This window comes from Glycine soja, chromosome 7 (genome assembly GCF_004193775.1).
Source record: "Glycine soja cultivar W05 chromosome 7, ASM419377v2, whole genome shotgun sequence".
NCBI lineage: Eukaryota > Viridiplantae > Streptophyta > Magnoliopsida > Fabales > Fabaceae > Glycine > Glycine soja.
This window is the reverse complement of record NC_041008.1, coordinates 8,530,557-8,557,922: the sequence shown is the minus strand read 5'-3', so window position 1 is coordinate 8,557,922 and position 27,366 is coordinate 8,530,557. Positions and strand designations below refer to the sequence as shown.

At 34.2% G+C, this 27,366-nt stretch overlaps 4 protein-coding genes across 6 annotated transcripts; 2 read left to right on the top strand and 2 right to left on the bottom strand.

Moving 5' to 3' along the window:
- The first annotated feature begins 460 nt into the window (after positions 1–460).
- Positions 461–6,064, top strand: LOC114418598 (aluminum-activated malate transporter 9-like). The gene is made up of 6 exons (XM_028384031.1): positions 461–1,088; positions 2,439–2,576; positions 2,696–2,965; positions 3,091–3,227; positions 3,327–3,473; positions 5,185–6,064. Exons 1-6 carry the CDS (start codon positions 677–679, stop codon positions 5,869–5,871), a joined length of 1,791 nt encoding a protein of 596 aa, XP_028239832.1. The 5' UTR covers positions 461–676; the 3' UTR covers positions 5,872–6,064.
- A 2,280-nt stretch (positions 6,065–8,344) lies between these two features.
- Positions 8,345–17,166, top strand: LOC114418597 (serine/threonine-protein phosphatase 2A 65 kDa regulatory subunit A beta isoform-like). Of its 3 annotated transcripts, none has more exons than XM_028384028.1 (13): positions 8,345–8,495; positions 8,671–9,092; positions 9,423–9,669; positions 10,015–10,127; positions 11,714–11,793; positions 12,055–12,196; positions 12,288–12,368; positions 13,875–13,979; positions 14,090–14,272; positions 14,999–15,091; positions 15,985–16,124; positions 16,195–16,261; positions 16,752–16,871. In XM_028384028.1, exons 2-13 carry the CDS (start codon positions 8,700–8,702, stop codon positions 16,869–16,871), a joined length of 1,764 nt encoding a protein of 587 aa, XP_028239829.1. In that variant the 5' UTR covers positions 8,345–8,495; positions 8,671–8,699. The 3 variants fall into 3 exon arrangements, with proteins under 3 accessions (XP_028239829.1, XP_028239830.1, XP_028239828.1); XM_028384029.1 differs by having other exon boundaries at positions 8,353–8,598; XM_028384027.1 differs by lacking the exon at positions 8,345–8,495 and having other exon boundaries at positions 8,700–9,092; positions 16,752–17,166.
- An 801-nt stretch (positions 17,167–17,967) lies between these two features.
- LOC114418595 (lysine-specific histone demethylase 1 homolog 1-like) lies at positions 17,968–20,597 on the bottom strand. The gene has a single exon (XM_028384025.1). It carries the CDS (start codon positions 20,484–20,486, stop codon positions 18,117–18,119), a length of 2,370 nt encoding a protein of 789 aa, XP_028239826.1. The 5' UTR covers positions 20,487–20,597; the 3' UTR covers positions 17,968–18,116.
- A 1,584-nt stretch (positions 20,598–22,181) lies between these two features.
- Positions 22,182–26,578, bottom strand: LOC114418596 (aspartyl protease APCB1-like). Its single transcript, XM_028384026.1, has 9 exons — positions 25,871–26,578; positions 25,484–25,601; positions 24,994–25,226; positions 24,658–24,897; positions 24,213–24,363; positions 24,026–24,111; positions 23,655–23,769; positions 23,500–23,572; positions 22,182–22,511 (listed from the first exon to the last, which is right to left on the bottom strand). Exons 1-9 carry the CDS (start codon positions 26,446–26,448, stop codon positions 22,378–22,380), a joined length of 1,728 nt encoding a protein of 575 aa, XP_028239827.1. The 5' UTR covers positions 26,449–26,578; the 3' UTR covers positions 22,182–22,377.
- Between the last annotated feature and the right edge of the window lie 788 nt (positions 26,579–27,366).

The window sequence follows — 27,366 nt, the reverse complement described above, 5'->3', positions numbered from 1 at the left end:
GAACAAAAATCCAATGAGAGAGAGAAACACGAAGCACAAAATATACCTTATTTTAGGGTATTTTCAACTCAGAAGAAAAACATGATCTTTTATTGAACAAAGATGGACTTTGTAGAAGAAAAATCATCATTGGAGCTTGGAATGCTATTTGTGGTAATGTTATAAACAATAGACTTCTAATGAAAATTGGAACTAAGACAACAACTTAGAGAGAAAATGTTATATGTTTCAAACATTTAATGTGAAATTGGAGTTTCTAATTTTTAAATTCTATAAAAAATACTTTAAAAAAACATATATAAGACAATTTTTAATTGATTAAGTATATAATTTTCTTTTGCATTAGTTAGTATATTAAAAAATGAGAAGAATAAACTTAAATTTGGAGAAACAAAATACAATTAAGTAATAAGCAAGTACATGTGCTCACGTTGTGTGCCATGTACATGACTCAAAGACTAAATAACCAAACCAGCGATTCTTAATTCCTTTTTGGTCGGCACGTTTCGTAAACCCAGCGATCAAATATGAATAACCACACAGACAGAGAAACAAACACTCCTTAACACTTTTCACGGTTCCGCCGCCGAAACCGAATCGCGTTCACGTTTAGTAAAAAGTTCTTAGATTCTCTCGTTTGTGCGTTCCAGAAAGCACAAGAGGAACACAAGGAACGATGATGGGTTCAACGGGGAGGGTGGCGAAGCTGGGTTCCTTCCGCCACAGCTTCGCGGAGAAGAAGGAGAGGCTGCTCTCCATGAAGGGCGGCGGTTACTCCCAAATAGGGATAGGGATTGCGCTGCCGGAGTCCGACGAGGAGGACCAGTCGCCGACGCGGAGGAGCTGCTGCTCCTACCGCGCCGTCTCGGACGGGATCGTCGGCGCGTGGAAGACCGCGAAGCACGTGGTGGCGAGGGCGTGGGAAATGGGTCGCTCCGATCCCAGAAAGATCATATTCTCCGCCAAAATGGGACTCGCTCTCATTCTTCTTTCGCTTTTGATATTTCTGAAACAGCCCTTTGAGGACATTAGTAAACACTCCGTTTGGGCCATTCTCACTGTCGTTGTCGTCTTCGAATTCAGCATAGGTATCAACCTTTCTTCTTTCTTGGGTTTTTCGAATTGCATACATCATTTCTCTTTCTTAACTTATTCTGTAATGATTATTTTAATCTTTTTTGGACTTTAACTTGCTAAAATGAGATCATCAGGGATTCAAATCATAACCGATTTAAGGTTCCAATTCTGCTGGGAGAAATGAGGCCCCGTACATGAATTTTTATACATCTACTCCAACCTAAATGATTATATATGATTGAATGATCTAAATATTTTTATATTGTTCTTATATTCAAATTAAATTCTTATTATATGTGTGTATGATATTTATAACAATCATAATGCTGTTTTTTAACATCTAAAGTAGCATGTCTACACTTTATTTTTTTCATCATTTTGGTGTCTAAAATTGCACGTGACGTTACTTAATTGGGTAAGATTGCACGAACTTATTCCTTTTATTGCTAAAAGTAACTTAAAAAATTCGGAACATGTGATGCAGAACCAAACTGTTGATCTCATTAGGGAATCTCCTTTTTCTTTTTTCCATTTAAAGGGTCTGATTAGTATAAATTGTTTTCCGAGACCAAATTATTGTCATCCGTATACGTGATGGATTAAAATGAGTGTTAATTTTTTCCCCTTCTCTTTTGGGATTTTAGTTCCTCTTCTTCAAGTGGAATAGGCGAAGAATATAATGTGGTATTTTCATGTGGTCACGGGGAATAATTAGCTAGAAGAAAATTGGTTAAAATATTTGACCGTGGTATAGTGATGTGTTGGTTCTGTTAAGTTAGTTTGTTGGGAAAATCAATGCCAAGTATGCTAAGGAACAATACTTTTTGACGAGTGTAGTGTCTTAAGGGAAGTGGTTAAGATACATTCAGTAATTTTATTAATTTTTTTCAATTACTTAAAATGTAAATATTAAATAATCTGTGTTTTTAACGTAATAATGTTTTCTTTATCAAATCAAATATATTTTATTTTTTGTTTTCCTTGATGATTGTCTCAAGGATGCTCGGTAGAATTGTCCTATTCAATTTATAAGGACAAGCAAATGCCATTCTAATTTTAATTAGAGAGAGGAAAAGAAACCCATATAATTCTCCCTAGTTTCTTCTGCTTTGTAATGAATGAAATCATAGGTTATTAGTTTGTCTGCTGCATGTTCCAAGGCCACTGCTTATTAATTCAATTGTGTTCATGTACTTCATCTTTTATTAAATCCAATATTTTGATCATAAACCATTGGCTGAAGTAAACCATTCATTTGTAAAATCCAAGTTTCAAGCTTTCCATTTGGTCAACACAGGAACAAGTATCACTGTTTCAGTTATAACTTATAAGCAATAATTGGTCACAATGTACTCCTACAGGGGCAACTCTTAGCAAAGGGCTTAACAGAGGATTGGGGACTTTGTTAGCTGGGGGACTAGCTTTGGGAATGGGACTTTTATCAAAATTGGCTGGAAAATGGGAAGAAACCATTATAGTTATTAGCATTTTCACTGCAGGTCAGGATTTTGAATCACTTATATTTCTTATCATGTTGATAAAGATTCATTTGACACTTATTTTTTGTTTTTTTGCTCATGCCTTGTTCTCTGACAGTATTGTGATGTGTTAATGGCAGGATTTTGTGTCACATATGCAAAACAATATCCAACAATGAAGGCTTATGAATATGGTTTCCGTGTGTTCTTGATCACCTATTGCTTCATTATTGTATCAGGGTATCGTACAGGAGAGTTTGTTGAAACAGCTGTAGATAGATTTTTGCTCATTGCACTGGGTGCTGCTGTGGCTCTGGGGGTAAATGTATGTATATATCCAATCTGGGCTGGTGAGGATCTACACAAGCTTGTGGCAAAAAATTTCGTGGGCGTTGCAGCATCATTGGAAGGTTGTCTACAATATTTTCTTTATCCTCACATTTAGTTTGAAATCAACTAATAATTACTACCATTTAGTTGCTGCTTCATAATCTTATTTTCTGTGTTGAATAACGTTGTTAAGCTTCTTTTTCAGGTGTTGTAAATAACTATCTTAATTGCATTGAATATGAGAGAGTGCCTTCAAAAATTCTCACGTACCAAGCTTCTGAGGATGTGGTTTACAAAGGCTACAGATCAGCTGTTGAATCTACAAGCACAGAGGATTCATTGGTATACTATTGTCTACTACATTTTCTGTCTGTTTCATTTTCACAAAAACAATAATATTGATAATCTTTTTTACTCATTGTTATGAACTTCTTATTGAAGATGGGTTTTGCTGTCTGGGAGCCACCTCATGGTCGATACAAAATGCTTAGATATCCATGGCAAAATTATGTGAAAGTAAGTGGAGCATTAAGGCATTGTGCGTTTATGGTCATGGCTATGCATGGATGTATACTTTCTGAAATACAGGTACTTGTTGCAACTTCTGTTACACACAGCCTTTGAGTTTATATTTTTGTGTTTTCTTCTGGGGGATGGTTTTTGGGATTTGCTTTATGAAAATCTGGTGATGCTCTGTCTTCTTTTGATTTTGTTTTCATTCTTGATTTATTTCCATTTTAGTTTGTTAGTTCACCGGAACTTGTTAGTTCTATTGAATGTTTTTAAATTTGTTTAATATTTAGAGAAGTGGTAATTTCAAGGTTGAACCATATACTGCTGTAAATAACAATCGTTAATTTATCAAAATAGGTTGTCAGAAATGACTCTGGTTTTAATTGTTGTGTTTGGTGCTAGCAATGTGAGAGGTCAAAACTTGAGGATTCCAAGGACAAAACTTATTTGCAGTTCCTTAAGTATTTGTAGTACTGTTCTCCAATCAAAATTAGAGTTTTATTATGGTAATTCGTGTAATAACAAAGCTCGACATAGGTTATTGAGGTGAACTTCCAATTCTAATTACAGAACAATACCAAAAACACTTGACAAATTGCATCTAAGTTTTGTCCTTCTTCTAAACTGAGTTTGGCCATCAAATTTAGCCATTTGGCTTTATATAGATTAGAGAAATGCCTACTGAATGCAAACCTTAGACTTGGGATAAAAAATTACTCTGACAAGCTGAAATTTAGCTTCATCTTTTGTAATCCACTACCAATCCCTCTGGTCCCAATGTTCAGAATATTAATATTGCTTCGACTTGTCTTCACTTTTGTTATCCACTATTAACCCCTTCAGTTCCAAATCTTCTATTCTTAGTGGCTTAATTAGAGATTCTGCCAAGTCTTAACCCAAGATACTGTGATTTAGTAGATTGTTTCTGCCTTAAAAAACCTTTTTCTGTTATTTTCGACATAAAAACAGATCACCTTGTATGTAGTCAGTCCTTCATATTTGAAATGCAAGTCCTTCTGTGCTGCCTTTTCTCATCCCTGTAGATTGAGTCTGGTCACTGAAGTCTTTATGATGCTAACTTACCATTTTATTTCTTGCCAAAACAATATATCATTGTAATGTAGTCCAGTTGCACTACTTTTTACTTCCACAAGTGATGTTATGGTTCCTTAATCACATAAAGTAATTAGAATACTGCTAGGTGGTACCCTCTGCATTGCTTGATAATACTTGAAGTTTGAGCGAAATAATTCATCAATTACTTGTAAAAGTAGCTTACTGGAACAAGATCTGCACCTGAAAAACTGGGATTCTGATATATGAAAGTGATTATCCTTTAAATCATCCTCTACTTTTACTTTGTATTTTTTGACTTACACACTAAATTAGTCCTTTTTCCCTGGAGTTGTAAAAATTTCATTTTAGTCCTTTAAATTACCAAATGTTGATAATTTTGGTTCTTATTTTTGTTGTAATTTCAAGGACTAAACTGTTGTTCGTTAATGTTAGGGACTAAATGACCATCAGTTGATAATTTCAGTAACTAAAATGACATTTTTATAATTTTAAGGACTAATTGATCCAATGCTCATAATTTCAAGGGATTTCGTGCATTACTCTTTTGTGGTTATTTCCCTTGGGATAAAGGAAGCTTCTAATTTTCAGATATTTTAAGGTTAAATAGTTGGAAAATTTTCTGTCATTTCAAGACTTTTAGTTTTTTTTCCCTTCATTTTTTTTAGTTTATGCAAATACACATATAATCAACCTCCTTTTTACTAAATAGGCTCCACCTGAGAAGAGGCAAGTGTTTAGTAGGGAGGTTCAAAAGCTAGGTTCTGAAGCAGCCAAAATTCTACGAGAACTTGGGAACAAAGTAAAAAAGATGGAGAAACTAGGCGAGGAAGACATTCTTTATGAAGTTCACGAGGCAGCAGAAGAATTGCAACAGAAGATTGACAAAAAATCCTTCCTCCTTGTAAATTCAGAGAGCTGGGAAATTGGAAACCGTCCAAGAGGGGAGGGTGATCCTCAAGACCTCTTGAACATGAATGAAGAAAGACACTTTTTGGAGTACAAGTCTCTCAGTGAAGCTGTGCTTGACCTCAGAACTGCCAAGGTTCCAAGAAGTTGGGGAGAACTAGCAACTCCTGACAACAAACCTGCAGCACCTATAGGTGTTGGTGATGAAAACTTGTTCAAGAAACAGATATCTTGGCCTGCTCATATTTCATTTAAAGCAGATGCAGGGACAAGAGAGGAAGAATCTAAAACCTATGAAAGTGCTAGTTCACTGTCTCTAGCAACATTTACATCCCTTCTTATTGAGTTTGTGGCTAGGCTCCAGAACCTTGTGGATTCTTTTGAAGAGTTAGGTGAGAAAGCAAAATTTAAGGACCCTCTTGAGCAAGCACCACCAACATCTGGTGGGTTTTGGAACAGGTTGTGTAATTGTTTGACATTCAAGGACTGAGATATGACTGCATATACATATCATGGACTGATCTAAATTAAATGCCGGTATCCCAAAATCTGTGTGTGCTCTTCTGATTCTTTAGATAATCTGAACTCTTCCTCAGAGTATTTATTCTTCATGGGCTTTGCCTGCCAAGGACAACTCACCTCTTGTTAAATCAACAACTGCCAAGCGCTATTACTGATACTAACTAAATTTTGACAATAAAACCTGGTTTAAAACCCATTGTTTCTTAAATAAACCTTCAAAATTTGTGTATCCATATTTCAATTTTGTTAAAATAGGGTTTAATTTTTGTGCACTCTAAAGTAAGTTTTTTTTATATTATTGGCTAATCAAAAGTTATCATTGGTATAGTTTTTAATGTAGTTTGATGGCAGCATAAAATTTCTTTAAAATGTATATGAACTATTTATTCAATTCTTTAAATTGACAAAGATTATTTAGCAAAAATATAAGAGGAAGGGGGAGTACATTATCAGGATGTCTTTTGATGGCATATCGTGAAAACATAATAGGCAATAAAGAACAGTTCTCCCCCCTCCCTTTTTCCTCCCTGGTAGTTTTGGTTACGTGGATTACAGATACCATAGTGTGATTCATATCTACAAACAAATCATCATAGTTGGAATATTTTTTAGGCTTAAATGTAATTTTGATTATTTTTTTCAATTCATAATTTTGTTTCTTCTATTTTTAAAATAGAGATATTTAATTCATTTATTTTAAAAAATTTCATGATTTTAACATTTTATTTCAAAATAAAGACATTTGTTGTTATTTAATAAATTTTTTAATTTTGATTATGTTTTATTTCTTTTATTTTGTTTCATTTGAATCTTATATCTAGCATATTCATATAAGGTATCACAAATAAATAATTTAATTAATTATAATGTAAAAAATAAAAGAAATAAAGTGTAAATGAAATAAAAAATTAAATTAAAATTGTAAATTTTTAAAAATATGAGGGTTAAAATTATGAATTTTCTTAAATAAAAGGATCAATTTTTTTTTAAATATGAGAATTAAAATTATGAATTTTTTAAAACAAATGTATCAAAATTACAAATTAAACAAAATAGGAAACCAAAATTACATATAAGTCTTTTTTATTTTATAATTTCACCTATTCTTATTTTTGTTTCTTCTATCTTTCTATCTTTAGTGATTAAGTCATCTTCTGATTTATTTTATTTATTAGAGCTATGTTTCTTTACACATGTCTAAATTGTTAAAGGTAAATTTTTACCTTCTTTATTATAATATTCCAATTTTCTCTATAATGTGTATCTTATTTTGTCTAATCTGTTAAGACATACAACACATTATTCTCATTCTTGCCAAACTAAATTTATACTCTTATTATTTGTTTTATGGTTCAATACTCAATTGTATACAACTTCACGGGTTTTGCACTTTTTATGCTTTCATATATTTTCTTATATAAGTTTTGAAGGCCAAGATAAACATTTTTCTTTGTTAAGTTATGGATTAGAAATAATTTGTTTTTAATATCTGTTACCTAATCAAAGCATGCTGAATTAGATTTGACTATTCGTCCCACATAACATGCTAGGGGAAATTACTTGAGATTGTTTGGAGACTTTTACGGGTTTCATACTTTCATCATTTCATGTTTAATATATACTAGTCAAAACTCGTAACAATTATGGTTAAATTAAATATTTTTAAGCTAAAATAGTTTTCGAATTAATTAAATAAGAAAAAAACTTTTGACTGTTGAATTCCACCAGTTGGTGTAAAATTAAATGTTATTAGAGTATTCGTAAAACAAAAAGCAACAAAATAATGACATTATCAGATTACAGTTATTTTAATTTTCAATGTTACTAAATTATGATCATTTTAGCATGTTTGTGCTAGAGTCCCCTCACATAGTTTTGTTGGTAGATTAAACCATGATGAAATTATTGGATAAATATATTGAGAATAAAAAAAATAAAAAATAAAAATAAAAACTTAGAAATTAACATTTTTAAAAAAATTTATTCAAATAATATTTAAAAAACACTAAAAATTATTAAAAAACTTATTTATCAAATAATTAAACAAATTTTTTAACTAGTAAAATTAAATAAAATATATTGTCCAACATTACATAAGACATATGTGTTCGGTGATAGCAAAGGCTTTTAATCGAGAGAAAACGGAGAAATACAAAATGTTCTCTTATTTCTTGAAATTACAAAAAATAAAAACAGTGACCTATTTCAAATACTCAGATAATATTTTAATAATTAAAGAAATTAAATTAACTAGTATTAATAAGTTTTTCACTATTAATACATAAACTATTTTCTCAAATAATACTTACCCTATAACCCATATTATTTCGAGTCGGGTGCAATTATTTTTAAAGAAGAAATGATTTTGTTGAAAAGGAAAAAGAAATAATATTTTTACAACAATGTTTTATAATAGTTTCTTTTACAACTATAAGAAATAAAATTGCAGCCAATGATGAAGAACATACAACTACAAGGGAAAGAAGCAGTTATACACCCTCGAGAATGGTGAAATTCCAGGCAAAATTATAAAACCATTTTTTTCTCTCCGTCCAAACGGCAGATCCGATCCGCGCTACAATCCCCTCTCAGGTGCCACAACAACACATTTATTCATTTTTTCCCTCAAATTTTCAATTTCTCTTTGAACTACGCTCCATTGCTTCAGATCAAGCATCATATTGTAGATTTCGAGGTTTTCCTATACTTTTCTTTTTGTCGATTTGTGTTTGAAATCGTTGATCTCTGATTATTGGATTATTGCAGTTTTTTCTCTCGAGGATCCGGTGAAACGACATGGCGATGGTGGACCAGCCTCTGTATCCGATTGCCGTTTTGATCGACGAGTTGAAGAACGAGGACATTCAGCTGCGCCTGAACTCGATCCGGAGGCTCTCCACGATCGCGCGCGCGCTCGGCGAGGACCGCACGCGGAAGGAGCTGATTCCGTTCCTCAGCGAGAACAACGACGATGACGACGAAGTGCTTCTCGCAATGGCCGAGGAATTAGGCGTCTTCATTCCCTACGTCGGAGGCGTCGACCACGCCAACGTGCTTCTTCCTCCCTTGGAGACTCTCTGCACCGTTGAGGAAACCTGCGTCAGAGACAAATCGGTGGAGTCGCTGTGCAGAATTGGAGCACAGATGAGGGAGCAAGACTTGGTTGAGCACTTCATTCCTTTAGTTAAGGTAGTGCATGTTCCTAGTTGCATTGCGTTTTCATTCGTTGTGCTAAGGGTCTGTTTGGATGAACTTGTTCATAAGTATTTATAAGAGAAGAAAATAAAAAGATAAAACGTATTGAGGTTCTCCATAAGCTATAAAATTAATTTATGCACCTTAGGTTTTGGAGAAGTTGATGAAAAGAACTTCTATGTAAATGAAGTGCATAATTTGATTTGAGCTTAAGCTCTATTCATTTTACTTGTTTATGGAGAAAGTTATCCACACATGACCTTATGATGAGCCTGATTGTGGTTAGAGTGGCATTCATTGCGTTTGTTATTTTGCTTGTTGCAGAGGCTGGCTGCTGGTGAGTGGTTCACGGCACGGGTTTCGTCGTGTGGTTTGTTCCATATTGCTTACCCCAGTGCACCAGAGTCGGTGAAGACTGAACTGAGAGCCATATATGGTCAGCTGTGTCAAGATGATATGCCCATGGTTAGGAGATCCGCTGCCACAAACCTGGGAAAGTTTGCCGCAACTGTTGAAGCTCCTCACTTGAAATCTGACATCATGTCTGTGTTTGAGGATCTCACACAGGATGGTATGTGAAGTTTATGTGATACCACTAATTCCAGCACCGCGTCATGAATCTGTTAAATAATAGTAGGATAAATGCAACAGTTTTTGTGTCTGTATTTCTATTTTAGTTCAATAATTTTGTTGCTTAGATAAGTTGAGGAATGAGGACCCCCATAGTTAGGTAGCTGTGAATGATATTCCTCAAGTTGTGGCATTGTCAGTATATTGGACTGACTATGTGAGAAATGAATACAGTTTGAGTTTGTCATGTTCATTTGTTGAGTAGTGTTATTTTACTGTGTTTTTTAAGTTGATCCGCTGGAAGTGCATACATTAACTGATGATTTTTTTATCCTTGTTCCTGTAGATCAAGATTCTGTTCGGCTACTTGCTGTTGAGGGTTGTGCAGCTCTGGGAAAATTGTTGGAACCTCAAGATTGTGTGGCACATATTCTTCCTGTCATAGTCAATTTTTCTCAGGTTTGTTGGCCATTAGTAATACACTGATACTATATATGTAGAGATTAGAGATATATCCTCCATATCCATTTTGTGGCCAACACTAATGAGGGGATGTCTTGACTGCAACATTTGGGTTGCTTTTCCGTTAACTATATACCTATGAGTACATTGATAGGATGAGACCAGGTTTCTTTATTGCTCTCCAAACATATATACCACCATGCAAATTACTATGCTTGCATAATTTTGGACACTAATATATTTGTTTCATTTCATAGGAAGAATATGTATCAGTTTAACATTTCTTTTTTCTAATATAAATAATGGATGTATGGAAGGATAGCAAACACTTATACTGCAAAACTATGTTTTTGTGGTCTTATAATATTGTTTCAGAGCTTAAGTGCCAGTTTAGCACATACTAACAGTAACACAAATGCTTATAGTATTGAATGTTGGGTGATGATACAATGCCAACAAAAGCCTAGTGTTGCAGAGATGATAGAATGCGATAGAAGAATGGACTAAAAGGAATAAGAGTTTGTGAATTAGAGAAAATTGTACACCTACCAAGTATGGGTGTATGATATGTATTTATATGCAGTAAAATGGGTTAGTAGTACAAGACAATGCAAAGGAAAGAGTTATCCTCAAGCATATGAAACACATGCCTAATACTCTGCTTTTAACAGAGAGAAAGCAAGGATAGTACTTATTAAGTTAAAAATGGTAGAATTGCACCTAAGATAGTATGGTCACGTGAAGAAAGACCAATGGAAGCTGCAGTAAAAAGAGTTGTTCGAATGGAGGATAGTCTATTAGTATGAGGTAGAGGAAGACCAAGAAACACTTAGTAAACCATTAAAAGTAACTTGGATTTATATAGCTTCTGTGAAGACTTGGTTTTAGAAAGAACACCATGGTGTAGTTTGATCCACATAGTTTATCCTACCTAGTGGGAAAAGATTTGTTTTTGTTTTTGTATGACATTATGCCAAAGGATTCTTTATTTCCCCTTCATAGCTATGCATTTTGTGCATGGTCTTGTCTTATTTATTCATTTTTGAACCGTACACTTGTCACGTACAAATACAAATTTTATTGAGCTTTAAAGTGGTATGGATATGATGCAGTCAACTCAGATATTTGTGGTGGAAGTATGATAATCTTAAATTACACAAGATTAAAAGATTAAAGTTGGAAATGGACCTACTTGGTCATGCAGTCATGCTTGGGTTGATAACAATCCTCACACGCAGCTACATATTGAATTATTTGGGAGTTGCATGAGTTTGCTAGGTGACCTATGAGCAATAAATAATTACATTAGGAGTTATTTGACAGTTGAATGAGTTTAATCCTGGGATGCAGTTCTGTAGAAGGTGGATTCTCTTGTGGTTTTACTGTTGGTTGTCTGCATGTTTTTCATGTTCATAGTCCCATCCTTTTTTCATTTTGAAATTTGAAGAATGTTGTCTTCTTAATAGTTAATACCAATATACAAAAAGTTACATAGAAAAATTAATTTTGCTTTTGCTGTCTTTTATTGCTTCAAAAAATGAATTTCTACATTTTGTCACATAGTTGAATTACTTCTTATCCAGGATAAGTCATGGCGTGTTCGTTACATGGTTGCTAATCAACTATATGAGCTATGTGAAGCTGTTGGTCCTGACCCCACCAGGTAACCTTTTGTACCTGCTAAAATGATTGGTTGGTTGTCAAGATTTTCTGAGCTTTTTTCCATTGGTGCTATCTGAAAATCTGTTTTCATTAATATTAATCACTAGACATTTTTCAGTTGGTTAAAAAACTCTCATGTTTCATGATTGAAAGGTATAAAAGTGACTTCATACTAATTTCTTCTTGGTCTATGACATGATTTATAGTGTATTTGTTTCTCACATTCTAGTTGACTGTTTATATGATGGTGATGCACTTGTAGGTCAGAATTGGTCCCTGCATATGTTCGTCTGCTGCGTGATAATGAGGCTGAAGTACGTATTGCTGCTGCTGGGAAAGTAACTAAGTTTTCCCGCATTTTAAATCCTGACCTTGCCATTCAGCATATTCTACCATGTGTGAAGGTATGTAGTCACAGTAAAAAAATTGGGATTCTTACAGGTTAACATTTATGATACTTGTTTGATTACAACTGATCAAGTTTGCCTACTATAGGAGTTATCAACAGATTCATCTCAACATGTTCGCTCTGCACTGGCTTCCGTTATAATGGGTATGGCACCAGTGTTAGGGAAGGTAAATATCACTATCTAATCTCATTATTTATACTGACATAAATTTAATACATTTAAAAATGTGTCTATACAAATGTTTCAAAAGGGATAAAAAAATCATATGGCTTTGGTTATTATATGGATAAATGGTTTAGCATATGACGAAGTATTTCCAAATTTGGCTTAGGTTATTATATGTGTTGTGTGGGAGAAAAATGAGCGGTCATGTGAATGAATCTGTCTTGATTACACAATGGAAACTCTTATTTATAATTATAATCTAAATGTAATGGATAAGCTTTACAAATTATACAGCTGATAATATCCCTATTTGCACAATACATTACATAATTACTAGATTTCTAACAATATACATCAAATAGTTAACTAGATTTTGTTATACTTTCTTTCTGGTGGCAGATGTGTGCTAGGACTTGGGGCAAGTGCCCTCTCTACCTTAAAATTTCTTTTGGAATATGCATTATTGGTCCACTACATATTTTAAATTGCCCTCACTAATCAATAAGTTATATAAACATGGAAAAAAAATAAAATTCTTTTACCTGTAAACTACAAGATAAAAAATTATATTGTTTTGAACCCCAGACCTAAGAAACCCCCTTACTCTTTTGTCTATTTTGCTTTTGGTATGTGAGAGTCATTGCCATGAAATAATTGTGTCCTCGATCCATTCACCACCTAACCTAACCTCTGTCACTTGAGCATGCCTAGATAACTCAATTATATATACCTTTTTATCTTGCATAATCATTTCTTGAGGTAGAAAATTGATTTTTGGGAAAAAAAAAGACTAGCCTTTTTTTTTATAAAAAAGATGTACAAATTAGTTTAAAATCATATGTTCTTACTTATACTTTTCTCTTGAACTTAATTCCTTTTTCCATAAAAAATGGTGACAATTATGTTTCTAATCCGATGCCTCATTCATGACATGTTTTCTTTATTTCTTATAAAAAATTTCTTTATTTATATTGATATAAACGTTAAAAGTATTTTTTATGCCTATCTATTGTTTTTTTCCCACTCAGTGTCTAAATTTTCTAAATCCTGCATCTGTCTCTTGCTATGGCATAGACACCAAATTATATATTTATCATTTGTCATTATCCACAAACATATCATGGGGTGAAAAATATATACTTTTGTATCTCTACAATACATGCCTTAGGCAGGGATTTGGTCTATTTTCTTTCCAATGAGTAAACATAAACCTTAGCCTAAAAAATAGGAAATTAAGGCTAGTCAGTATTTATTTGAAATTTCAGAGCTCCTTTTTTGAGTGTGTATTAGATAAGCAGATTGACATATTTTCTTCAATATTTTTTTTCCATCTCTTCAGACAAGCTTTCCCTTGTTTCCATATGCTCATACTCTATTCTCCTGCAGGAGCAATCTTTGCTTCTATTCCTAAACTCTTGAAACTGTTCCCATGTAAAAGTAACTCAACTCTTAAAGAGAGGATTGATGCCCCTTTTCGATTTTAAAAACATTTTTGTGGTGGTTGCAGGATGCTACAATTGAGCAACTTCTGCCTATTTTCCTTTCTCTTTTGAAAGACGAGTTTCCTGATGTCAGGCTAAATATTATCAGCAAGCTTGATCAAGTGAACCAGGTTTGTGGCTTAAAATTGAATATTCCTTCAGATTGACCATGTACATTTCAAACATTATTATTTTTCATATGCTCCCTCTATTGAAGCTTATGATTACACATGGATTGCAGGTTATTGGTATTGATTTGTTATCTCAGTCTCTGTTGCCAGCCATAGTAGAACTAGCTGAGGATCGGCACTGGAGAGTTCGACTTGCAATCATAGAATACATACCCTTATTGGCAAGCCAGTTGGGTGTTGGTTTTTTTGATGATAAGCTTGGAGCTCTTTGCATGCAATGGCTAAAGGACAAGGTTTGTGAAGCAACTAAAATGATATTCAAATTTGTTCTACTCTTATTTTTGAAGTCTATGTTATCAAAAACAAGTTATTTTATCTTGTACTAACATGTTATATAAATTTCATTAATTATTTTAATTTGTTTATTTGGTAAATAACTGTTTAGTTTATGCATGTTTGAATTAGCTTTTTTAATTAAAAAAACATAGCAGAAATATATGAAAAAGCTTTTAACAGAAAAGTGTTTTTGAATACAGTATAAATTAATGCACATATTTGCGTGCACTTTTGATTTAGTTTTACATATGTAAATTGTGTAAACATGAGTAAAAAAAAACGAACAATGTCATTTAAATTTATTTTTATCATGTTACGATAATTGATTTTAGAGAGCTAGAAGACCAATTTAAAACAAATGTTAAATTGTAGTTATTTTCAGTTTAATATGCAATTGCAATTTTGTTGTTGGTTTAGGCTGTAGAAGGACTAAAAAGAAAATGCCACTCAAAGTTTAATAAAGGTCCCTAGTATCATAATTCATAAAGTTTAAATTGAATCCTTCATAGACTAAGTTGGTTATAAAAAAATCTTGTAAACTCATTTAGTCAAGAAGCTGGCTATGCTTTTTTTTTTTTATTATTATTATTTTGGAGGGGCGGGATCAATGCCTTTCTGTTTTTTTTTTTTTTTTTAAATTTTTATTTAGAGTAAATGTATCATATTGACTTTTTCCAATGTAGGTATACTCAATCCGTGATGCAGCCGCTAATAACATCAAACGCTTGGCAGAAGAATTTGGACCGGATTGGGCAATGCAGCACATTATTCCCCAGGTTTTTATAGCAGATGAACTTAGTTTCTTGATGTATATCTGCAGTATATTTTACCTCAAACTTCTGAAAAGAATTCCAACATCAGGGATATCATAGAACATCCTCTAAACCAATGTTTTGAAATTGTTGACCCAAACCCTTAGGGCCTGTGTACAGCAGCCAATTTTGCTTAGGTCATGAATTTTATTTTTCCAAAGATCAATTAAAAATAATATTGGGTATCTTGATCATTTCATAATTCAAAATATTTAGGCATTGGCATCTTAACCTAAGTATATAAAGCCTTGGGTTATTGGGAGGGATGACGAGTTTGAGTGTTTCTTGGATTGTGGATTATGGTTATTGGCTTATTACCGTTTGGTGGCAAGGATTTTGTTTCTGAGTGATGAAGTGAAGGTGGTGCAAAAGGATTTTCTGTGTTGCCTGTTGCCTGTTGCCTTTTAAAAACCTATGCTAACAAGAAAATGATCAGCATAGTAGCTACCCTGTACGTACAAGAAAAAGAAAAACCAATATTCAAACACTCATCATTTATGTATAGCAATGCAGTAGTAAAAAGGTATCGAAGACATCAATTAGAGGAGCAGAGATAAGTTTACCATCTTAAATTACTAATAAAGAAACAGAGACTTTAAATTTACTTTCTGTGCTTATAACGCTTTCAAGTTACACTCTCGTGTATTATTATTTTTGAGAAAAGGAATCATGACCACTGCCCAGTATCATGCATGCATCGACTCAATCGGATTCCATGAAATAAAAATATTGATCCACATTATCTGAACAAAATTATATGAAATTATATGATGATTCAGGAGGACCATGGATTCCATGAAATTATATGCTCTCAAAGTATTTACTATTTATCTAAACAAGTATTGTATCCTTTGCAGGTTTTGGACATGGTTACTGATCCACATTATCTGTATCGGATGACAATTTTACAAGCAATTTCTCTACTAGCTCCTGTTCTGGGCTCGGAGATTACTTCTTCAAAACTGCTCCCTCTGGTCATTAATGCATCAAAGGATAGGTAAAATTGTGCATTCCTTACTCCTTTTGTGTGTCTTCATTTGAGCCAGTGCTCATAGCATGTCTTGCAGGGTACCCAATATCAAATTCAATGTAGCTAAAGTGTTGCAGTCTCTCATCCCAATTGTTGATCAGTCTGTAAGTAGCTTCCATTTAAGGTTTCATCTTTAGTGCACTTCCCTAGTTACTTGGATTATAATAATATGGATTTCTAAACTATGAAACTTCTTTCTTGAAAATTATTTAGATGGGCTGTATGGTTAGTATTAATTTGGTCCAGAAATATCGATGCTAGATTATTGTGGATTGGAATAAATTTTATCCTACTTTGAAGTTATTGTTTGCTGAATTCTTCACCACAAAAAGTATTTTAAACTAGTTGCTTGCCAAAATTGCTTGGCTTAACAAAACCAGCTAGTTAAAATCTAAGCTGGCTGTTTGGTAAATGGTAGTAATATCACTTGAAAATCTGTCCCAATACTTCTCACGAGGCTATTGTTTGTTTTTGATAAAGCTTTGTGACAGGAATGATATGAAATGCATTGCAATTTGACAGAAAACTATTGAGTCTCTCCAAATGCATCATTCTTTTAATATCTCTTAACTAATTATCGTTTAAATAATGAAGGTTGTTGAGAGTACCATCCGTCCCTGTCTGGTTGAGCTCAGTGAGGATCCAGATGTTGATGTTAGGTTTTTCGCCTCACAAGCACTACAATCTAGTGATCAAGTCAAGATGTCTAGCTAGATCAGTTTGCATGTGGTCTTTAGTTATTTTTTTTTTCTTATAAGATTTCCATTTTCTTGTGTAATTGGCATGACGCCAACTTGCCCCATCCTTTGTATCACATATAATTGTTGTGATCCTGCTTTGCTTTCATTTTATCCGTACCTATGCTACCGGGTTCTTTGTAGTGATGAAACATTGTTCAGAAGTGAGATGGGTTTTGACGACCACTAATTATATGGTTTACCAATGTGAAGATTTTGTATGAAATTTTGATTTACCAATACAATGAATATATTCCATTATCTGCTTAAAAGATGTATATTTATAAATTTCTGGTGCTTGTTTGTGTTATGAAATGTTCGTGTAAACAAATTTAGAAGATAGTGACTAATGAAAAAACGTGCGATCCTGCTAGACGTGTTACTGGATCGCATTTCTGTTTGGATTATCGGGTAGGTTATCTTAGAAAAGCAACCGCAACATACGTTCATTTGGCAACGATATAAACTGAAACGAGGGATACTGTATATCTTGGTGAATCCATTTTGGTTCAAAACCAAGTCTAATCAGAAATTGTTTCTTTGTTCCTTTGTCCTTGCTTGGGACACATTAATCCTTAAAAGAAAGAAAAAATCACTCTCTAATAAGCAACTTAATTTTTCTTTTTTAAATATCTCCCTGTCTGCTTGGTTCTACGATAAATTTCTTAGTTGATAATGACTTGAAAATGACGAAAATAACTCCCCAAACGTGAATCTATGATTAACTTTTTATTTTTTTATCAAAACGTGTCCATCTCAGCTCTTAGGTTGGCTTCATCCCAACTAGTAAACTTATCACCTGTTTAATTTCCAACAACTGCAGTATTCCCACAAAAGCATAAGCCTTTGGTGAGGTTACTTATTCCCACCAATATGGCAGTAAAAGGAGCTTCTGTCGGCGAGTCTTCAGAATAAATATGCTGCTTATTGAGTAGAAAACATAATTTCAAAATTTTAAAACTTGTTTATCTTCCATTGAATGTGGAATAGACGATTTGAACTAGTTCCTGAATTGGTAACCAACTTAGATCTAAATATTTTTCATTTATAATCATAAAATAAGAGAATGCAGCAGAGCCAAATCAATTTGTTCATTATGGAACATCATCGGGAAAAATGGCTAACAATGGGGAAAAAATGGTCAGAAACTAATTGAATTTAACAGAAAAATGTGTTTAATACAGTTAACTGAGCACGGAGGTATATTCTCTATAAGATGCTACTAAGAATTTTCCTTCTCAGCCATAAGGCCATTTTCCGCTTCATTAAAGTTGGGTCTAGAAAGTTTTATGTTAGCAATAAGAGATTCAGCAGCACTACTTAAACCCTTCCTCCCAACCAAACTCACCCCAAAATTGCGGTTTAACATTCTCATCCTGTTCTCATCTCCCTCCACCTGACTCAACTCAATGACCCGCTTCTTTGAAAGCCAGGCATAAAGATAAAGACTGCCAGAGTCCAACACAACTCCTCCAATTTTAACCCTCAGTAATGAACTGGAATCATGATCATTCAAATTTAGATCAAACAAGGCAGAGAAGCTCCCAAATGTCAGATCAGGTTTCACAAATAATTTGTTCAAATCATCATTCTCCTGGTTGACACTTTTTGTTGTATCAATAGTCATCGAAGACCTCCTCTTTGCCACTCTCAAAATGTTTGCAGCCTCTCTCATTCCGCTGAGGAACGCGCCGTGCATAGTCGCAGGATACTGTTTGCTAGTTGCCTCTCCAGCGAAGAACACTCTCCCATCTCCAACACTCTCTGCAAGAATATCGTAATCATCTCCTGAAGATCCAACCGCAACATAAGAGTAAGATCCATATGCAAAGTGATCCTTCCCCCACCGAGTACAAACCGCCTGAACTGGATCCGGAACAACAATCCCCTTTGGATTAAAAATATCCTTCAGAATGTCCAACACCCTCTTCACAGACTCCACCGGCGACATCATTTCAAACCTAATCGCAGCCTCCCCAGCAACAAGCGCAACCAGAAGCGGGCCCCCAGACACCGAGGAGTAGCTATAGAACAGAAAAAACTCCCCTCTCATACTCAAATCCTCAGTCAAATGACCAAACGTGTCAATGTCCCCACCCCAGAAATTATAAGGAAACAATATTGCAACCTTGTTCAACAACCCAAACCCCAACCTATGAATAGCATCCTTCTTCCTCTGAGGAAGCTCAGGCACAAACTCAATATCCCCCTTCTTTAGCACCCCCAATGGCACGGTACAAAGCGCCATGTCCCCCCTAAACTCCTGCCCAGCAGCACAAACCAGCACCCCATCACTCCCATACTTCACACACTCTACAGTCCTCCCATAGAAAATCGGCAAATCCTCCGCCAATGCACGAACAAATTTCTCATTCCCCCCAGGAATGAAGCAATGATCACCACCCATCTCATAGGGATCATCCTGATCCCAATATGCCATCGACAAATTCGACATGAGAGTTGCATTCGCATACTCCAAATTCGCAAGGTGCCAATTCAGCAACATCCTCTCCTCCTTATCCTCAGCCACCTTATAAACCCTTCGGAATGCCTCCAATGCCGTCCCCAACGGCACGTCCACCGACTTCACCTCCTCAATCATCGCCTGTCTCAGCTTACAAACCCTCTCCAACAACTTGTTAAACGAAACCTCAACCCTAGAGTCAACCTCAGAGTCAACACTCCTCCCATCAGCCAAATAGAGAGGGCAAATATCCCTCACCTTATGCAAAGGCAAACCCAATTGCCTAGCAAGAACCCCAAGAGGGTTCCCATTTATTCCAGTGAGGACACTCCCACCGAAATCCGCTGCAGCCTCAACCCCATCACCACTCATCTTCTTAGTCTTAACCCTCCCACCGGGTCGGGTCCTACCTTCCAAAATCACAACTTTAAACCCCATAAACACCAATTGTCTCGCCGCAACCAAACCCGCGAACCCGGCACCGATCACAATCACCGTTCCTCGGTCGGACCCATCGAAAGGTTTCTGCTTTAGGGTTTTGATCTCATGCGCGAGGCCGAAGTTTATGTAACCGTGCTCCAGCAGGAACCGGTAAGCGGTTTCGACCAAACCCTTGTGTTCGGACCGGATCGACCGGAGGGCCTGGTCATGGGTTAACCAGACCGAAACGTTGGACCGCCAACGCGCCAATATGTGGTTTCGGACGACGATGTAGTTGGATTGTTCGGAGCCTCCGACGGTGGAAACCACGTTTGCTTCAATCTCTTCTTCCGTTAAAGAGTCCACGGGGAACCCTACCGAGATCGCGATTAGGGCTTCCACGTCGCAGTCCTTGGCGACGTCGTTTCGGCGCGTAGAGGTCCCGGTGGTGAGTTCCGTGAAGAACTTCTTTCGACGGCGTCGTTTCCGCGGAGGTGGATTCGGGTCGGGTCGGGTCGTGGTGGAGTCCGGGGAGTCTGGAACGGCGGGCTCGGGTGTCGTTTGGGTGGGGAAGGAGGAGTCAGGGTCTTCGGAGGAGTTTTGGAGGTCGAGGTTATGGGGGGACATTGCGACGTCGTTTTCCGGTGAAACGGATTGCGCTGGTGGTGGTGGTTGTGGTGGTGATGGTGGTGACGGGGGTTCTGCCATTGTTGGTGGTGGGGGGTTTGTGTTAGTGTGGTCACTGATGGATGCTGATCTTTCGCACTCAGCTCAATATTTTTGTTTTTGGACAAAGAAGTATTAAATTTCTTCTTTGACTGTCCCATATGATTTTTGTTAATTATGATATAAGTAAACACGTATTATCAAAGTTGATTAACATAGTTATTAACATTAAATTTATTTATAATTTATATTATTTTTTTAATAATTGATGTGATAAAAAAATGACAAAAAAGTAATTTTAATAAATTGGTAGGGTAAAAAAATTATATAGTTAACCAAGTAAATTATCTTTGAAATTTGATTTCAAATATAAGAAAAATCTTTCAAAATAAATCTCTATTAAAAAAATATTTTAAACATAATCTTATCAAATAAAATAAATTAAAATTTATAAAATCTAGGTATATGATTTTTTTTTTCTTTTTATATTCAAGTTGCGAGAGAGTTCCAATAAAAATATATTGCATGGATGTATTAAGACAAATTTAAACATTAAATATTAACATTAAAACAAAATATGTTTTTTAATTAAATTTTAGTCTCATCAGTAATAACTTCATTAAGAATGAAAGAATCAATAATCACAATCCACTAGAGTTGGCTTAGCGCTTAGCGGTGAAGGATTAGAATAATAACATTGAGATTATAAGTTTTAATTTTAGTACAACTATTGTAAAAACAAAAAATAAAATAAAATTGAGAGCATCTTTAATGCCAATTGAAAACCTGTATCATAGATATATCAATACCTTAACCTAATCACCATCCTCATGAGTGTATATATTGGGCAAAATTCCCTCAAGGGTGCAAAACCTAAAGTGACAAAAATACCACAAGATGGTTGAAGCTGAAAATACAAAATTTTCACACAGAAATTTAATACAGTGTTACAGATTTGAAATGTTTTAATTTCTTCATAGCCTTAAAAATTGCCTCTTAAAGCTTTGAAGAAGACTATTGTAGTGGACTCCTCACTGCTGTCACACTTTTAGAACAAGTGAATTCTCTTTTCTGATGTCAATTTGACAACAGACATAACCATTCTTAGGTTCTATCATGAGGAACCTTTCTAAGGTTCTATTATGAGGAACCTTTTTAATAGGTGTTTGAAAAATCATTAAAATAATCATTTTAAAGTTTACTAAAAATGAATCTATATTTTATTAGACATCACTTAAGTTCATCATCCTTTTAATTTATATTGGTAGTGATTTGTTATAATTAAAACAAGTACGTTTTTTCAACAAAACCAACTCAAAACAAATCAACCAAACTAAAAGTTTGTACTAGGAAATCGGTTCAGGAAAATATTTTAGCCAATAAAGTAGCAAGATGAGTAATATGAGATATAATTGTAAATAAAAGGCATTCTTTTATTTGAAAAAAAAGGTTAATAAAAAACCAATTGTATTGCATTTATATACAGTCATATTTTAGTTAAATATAAAAAATTAAATGAATAAAAAAAATCTCACATCATTATAAAACTCAGTTCTTTATTCACTTCTTAACAAAACGATTGAGATAAATTAAATGTAAAGTCCTTGCCTTTTGGTCATGCGTTCATCAATAAATTTTTTTTTTTTTCGTACATTTTATATTTCAATTTATTAATTTCATCTTGGATTTAGATGGAGTGCCTAGTCTAGAAAGTGATCGTTCAATTGAAATATTTTGTTATATAATAACAAGTCAAATAACTATTGATGCATAAAACTATCTTTGGTGTCGATTAATCGTTCTTCTAAGTTCCCATATTTTGGCTGTAACTGTACATAGGCTGTTTTACTTGTGGATGGCATCTTATATTTTAGCATGAAAAAGGATCAAAATAATACAAGGTATAAAATCTTATGAACGCTTTGGTAGTAAATTATAGCATACTATCTGGGATGAAATTATTTTTCTTTCTTAATCTACTGCTTGGCATGCCACAGTCTGCTCGCTTCCAACCAATTTTTTGCTTCACATTATCGTACACAACCGAATATCCTCTCAATGAAATGTCTGCAAAGGTCATAATCATTAATCAATGAGGGCATAAAAAATCACCCAAGTTCAGCAAAAGAGAGGAAAAGACATGATGCTAGCCACACTGGAGAAGTTGAAATTTCACTGCTTACATAGCCTGAACAAGCATTTTTAATAATATTATATAAGTAGGCCAGTGAAAAGGTGCAACATGATAAGTTTGTAAATTTTTTATGATTGCAAGAACCAAGGTGAGGTTGATTAGGGAAGAGGAAGGACCAAAAAATTATAATGCCAGTGGTATATTATAACACCAAGTGCTATACATATTCTAGCTAGTGTTTCAAGTTCAGGCAGTGGCGATCAAGGATACAGAGAGTAGGGACCAAAATTTATAACAAAAAGTATAACTACCTTAGAATATAGTCAAATGAAAATATAATTTTAAATCCATCTAATAATTTTCAATATTAAACAAAGAAAGTGTTAAATGTTTTTATGCTTGCAAAACAGTAAATACATCCACTTTTCTTTTGATGTTTTCTTTATTAAGTTTTAGTAGTATAGAGGGAGTATTAAGAGAATATAACTAGTAGTTAGTGACAGATGAATCAAATCATAAAAGAAATATCAGAACTGAAACAGCCCATGAACTAACTTATCATAACTCTGATTACTATAATAGAGTGATAGAATCTCAGTTTCAAAGGTGGCTCAATCAGTAGCACTACTTCTGCTGCACATATGAGCTGACTAGTTGAGTTATTCATCATGAAACACACTAAATGTATAAAGGTTATTAGGCTAAGTGAAGTAGTGCGGGACACGTGATAAATTGGAGATGACAATAAATGGCTAGGTGAAAATTTCACAGATACTTCATCAAGGATATAGGGAAAGAAAATAACCCCTTATTTTGAATCCAATCATTTACAGTTATACCATTAAAAGGGTAAACAACAAATAAAATTATTATAAAAAAAATAGAAAGCTTTCAGGTTTTCATTGAGAATGAGAGTACTACCTCCAAGTATAATTGAGGATCCGTCATTTACTTTACTACCATCAAGGATTCCCAAGCACACATGGCCTTTGTTCTGCAGCATAATTGTTTATTAGAGGACATGACTATGACAAAATCAGTTGGAAGAAAAAGTTGTATTAGAAAGAGAGGATTACACTAATGATCAAGTAACCCTCTGGAGGTATCTGAAACAATGTGGACAAAATCCACCACTTGCTTCCGAACCGAAGAGTTAAGGTCTTGAAGTAATCCTTGACATCTTTGATAGATCTGCATGCATTTAACATGGATTTTAGAACAGCCAGCTCCATTGTGATCAGTCAAACGGATGCAATAAAATAATAGACTTATTTCATTTCTCCATAACATGACCAGTGAAACAGATGATAGAAAATAATGATATTAATTTTATTTCTCCAAACATAAGGTATTAAAGAAGAGAATCATCTCATTAAGTTACTTGTTGGTTATTAAAGACAACGTTATAAACACAAAAGCTAATTGTACCTTGAGTAAATTCTCTTACCTGATTTGGAAATTTGCTTGCCAGCAAATGGGTAAAGTAGTATCTGAATCATCTTGAACAAGTCCTAACCCAGAAACTTCATTAAGCTGCAACATAGATACATAATTAATAAATATGTGGTGTTCAATACCAGACTCAGAAGAAAAAGGTAGAAAATGGTTCCAGATGGATAAATGTAAAAACTCACAGAAGCAACAAGATCCAAGTATGCCTCTTTTGGGAAATATGTATAAGAACTGCCACTATCAAAAAACACTTTTCCTACTTTGCTTTGGCCATCAAATTTGAGTTGACGATTTCCATAATTGATTCCAAGAATCTCAGTTTGGTATAAATCCCTAGAGTAGATTAATATGCCACATATGAGTTAAAGAAGAATCAGAACAAACCTTAGAATAACAAATACCAGGTGCTCCAAATGGAATGATAAAGCTTGTCAGTAAAAAAAATGATACATAAAAACATTAAAATAATGGAAGTTGTCAAATGAAAACAATATAAAACACAGTATCAATTTGGGTATAAATCTTGACATTCTCACTGTGAAACTTATCTTGCAGTTTCTCCAAAGAAAAACACTCACTTCATAATTAATAGGGAAAGAAACACATTCTTAAGAAAATCATACTCACGTAGTAAGGGTATAGGCCATGGGTACCCAATTCATACCCCAATATGGCACAAAATCATCACCTAAGAACATGTATCCACCGCCAGCTCCATCATTGCTAAGGCAATGACCAACCACATTCTTAATAAGCCCTTTACTAGCTAACTGGTAGGGTAGGCTGACTTTTGCCCTACTCAATCCCATGATTCCGTCTGTTTTAGCCAATGTGTTCAAAATTAAGCCTTCTTGATCATATCCACACCTTAAAACAAAAATATTGTGTATAACATATCAGCACTATCTTATAATATATAACCTTTTAAAGAAAAAGATAGAACTGCAAAAAGAGGATTCATACCCAAAAACAACATTTAGCTTGGTTTTGGATCCATTAGTAGTTACAAGATGAAGCTCATCTCTAACAAGAACCCCCAAGGAAGAACTATGATCTGCATATTGAATTTCATAGTCGCACTGTAGCAAACTTTCATCATGATGTCCATTCTTCTGATTTTTCTGAACATCCAAACAGAGAGAGTCCACAGATGATACTACATTGGATCTTGTTGGCTTGTATTGAACATGTGCTCCCTGTATCAATTTTATCCTTTGAGTAAACACAGTTTTTCAATCACAATAATCCACAATGGCAAAATTTCATTAACATATAGTAAAAGTTTATATCTATAATGCATATTGCTGAGAGGCGTGTTCTATCTTTCAACTTACTTTTACACAGGAATATACATAAAAAAAAGAAAAACGTAACCTGATGCTATATTGATATTCCACATGCATCTAACTAAGGTGGATTGATATTTGATAAATATAAAAATAATTCAAATTACCTTCCCACAGCTTCTGCATGGAGCATCACACTGCATCCAAGTTAAATCACTCCCTGTGTCCACATCAAGAAAATAACTTTTTGGAGGATTTCCAACACGTAAAATAGTGAAATACAACCTGCAAGGAAGAACAAGTTGCTAAGCCATCATAGTGATACAAATACAATATGGGGAATTGAAGTTGTTACAATACAAATCAGGAGCAGTTCCTAGCTTAATTACAGAAATTGTGTATCATTGGGAAAAATGTTGCTGATGTGGCTGCAATTAGTACTGAAGCAAAACTTCAATATTAATTATTGAGGCCCATTTCGATAAACTCCTCAATAAATATTAAAAAATAAAAGTCAACAATCAAATTAGCAAAAGCAACGATTTTGATCATACCCATCTGGATAAACATTTCCACTGACTGGAAAAACGGATGAAGAGTCAACTGCCACAACCCCAGAACCATCATCACCAACATCTCTTTGCGTCAAAAACTTCTCTTTTTGAACAAGCTTCCCCAGTTGGAGCTTCAAATCCTTCTGCCCCAAAACACCAAATTTCGGAAACAAAGGGAACAAAAATGAAGTGGCTTTGTCATCATCACCATCATTCTTGCGGCCACGTAGGTCCACAGTGGTGGTTGAAGAAACAGAACCATAGAGAAAGAGAGCAAAGAGAAGAGTACCAAAGAATGAGAAAAGCTTCACTGGGGTGCTGTGGAAGAGTCTTCTGAATGAAAAACTAAGCTGAGGATTAGATGGGTAGGACTGAAGTGGAGGATCAGTGTTGTGTTGAGCATTGGGGTGTGTTTGTTGACTTTGGTGTTGATGGGGTTGAATAAAAGGTTGAGGGGGAGGAGAAGGGTTATTAGAGAAAGCAAAAGCAGTGATGGTTTTGCCCAAAGAAGGGTTATCTGGTGGTGGAAGGGAGATTATAACAACACCTTTGATCTGAGTAGATTGATCATCTTCCATCTCTTCTGTATCAGAAAATAAGAGCAAAAGAAGAAGAAGAAGAGGGAAGAGATCAATGAAGATTGTGTCCCAAGTCTACCAAGTAGTCTTTAGTTTACTCTTTCATGTTATGAGACTCCGTCAATAGGATAGGACGATCCGATTCATTGATTCAGCACTGCGAAACTTCCAAGCACTAACCACCTTTGAAAAATGGTACCGGACTATTGAACTGATAATATTTTCTTAGATTTTGATTTTTTTTTTAAAATAGGCTTAAATGTTTTTTTAAATGCAATTATTACTTCTTTTTTTTTTTTCAGCCTAGTTTTTACAAAATGTATTTTTTTTGGAATAATAAAAGCCTAGTTTTTACAAAATGTATTTTTTTTTGGAATAATAAAAGAAACATTATTTAAAAATACGAAAAATAAAATAAACATATTTTACGAAAATTAAAATATTTTTTACAAGAACAAAAATGAAAAAAAATATATTATATAGATGAAAAAATTTTAAACTTTTAAATTATTATTTAGTCTTTGTGTTGTAACAACATTTTCTTTTTGGTCTCTATTATTAAAACATTTCATTTTATTCTCTAAGTTTATGATATTTTTTTTTATCGTTTTGAATCTTATTATCTTTGATTATCCTATTTTTTTTATAAGAAACAATTCATACTTATATCTTAATAAGATGAGTTTATTATGTTTTACTTCATTTGATTCTTCATATATTATGGTTAATATGTATCACATTTGTTTTGCACTTTTTGCACTTATGAAGTTATGAGATGAACTTAAATTAAATGAGTTATATCACATTTGTGTCAAAGAAAAAAATTTATTTTAGAAATTACACTAATAAGTCCAAAATGAGATGCTTAGAGATTAAAAGAGAAAATTGTTGCCAAGACTAAAAGAATAGTTAAATTGT

Bases quoted from the DNA above. Each gene is read 5' to 3' on its own strand.
- LOC114418597 (XM_028384027.1), top strand. From the start codon at position 8,700: ATGGCGATGGTGGACCAGCCTCTGTATCCGATTGCCGTTTTGATCGAC. The intron at 9,670-10,014 runs GTATGTGAAGTT...TTGTTCCTGTAG, and splicing joins TGAGGATCTCACACAGGATG to ATCAAGATTCTGTTCGGCTA. The intron at 13,980-14,089 runs GTTTGTGGCTTA...CATGGATTGCAG, and splicing joins AGCTTGATCAAGTGAACCAG to GTTATTGGTATTGATTTGTT.
- LOC114418598 (XM_028384031.1), top strand. From the start codon at position 677: ATGATGGGTTCAACGGGGAGGGTGGCGAAGCTGGGTTCCTTCCGCCAC. The intron at 3,228-3,326 runs GTATACTATTGT...TTCTTATTGAAG, and splicing joins CAAGCACAGAGGATTCATTG to ATGGGTTTTGCTGTCTGGGA. The intron at 3,474-5,184 runs GTACTTGTTGCA...TTTACTAAATAG, and splicing joins GTATACTTTCTGAAATACAG to GCTCCACCTGAGAAGAGGCA.
- LOC114418595 (XM_028384025.1), bottom strand. From the start codon at position 20,486: ATGGCAGAACCCCCGTCACCACCATCACCACCACAACCACCACCACCA.
- LOC114418596 (XM_028384026.1), bottom strand. From the start codon at position 26,448: ATGGAAGATGATCAATCTACTCAGATCAAAGGTGTTGTTATAATCTCC. The intron at 24,898-24,993 runs GTATGAATCCTC...TTTTGTTTTAAG, and splicing joins AAGCTAAATGTTGTTTTTGG to GTGTGGATATGATCAAGAAG. The intron at 24,112-24,212 runs GTGAGTTTTTAC...TCTATGTTGCAG, and splicing joins ACTTGGATCTTGTTGCTTCT to CTTAATGAAGTTTCTGGGTT.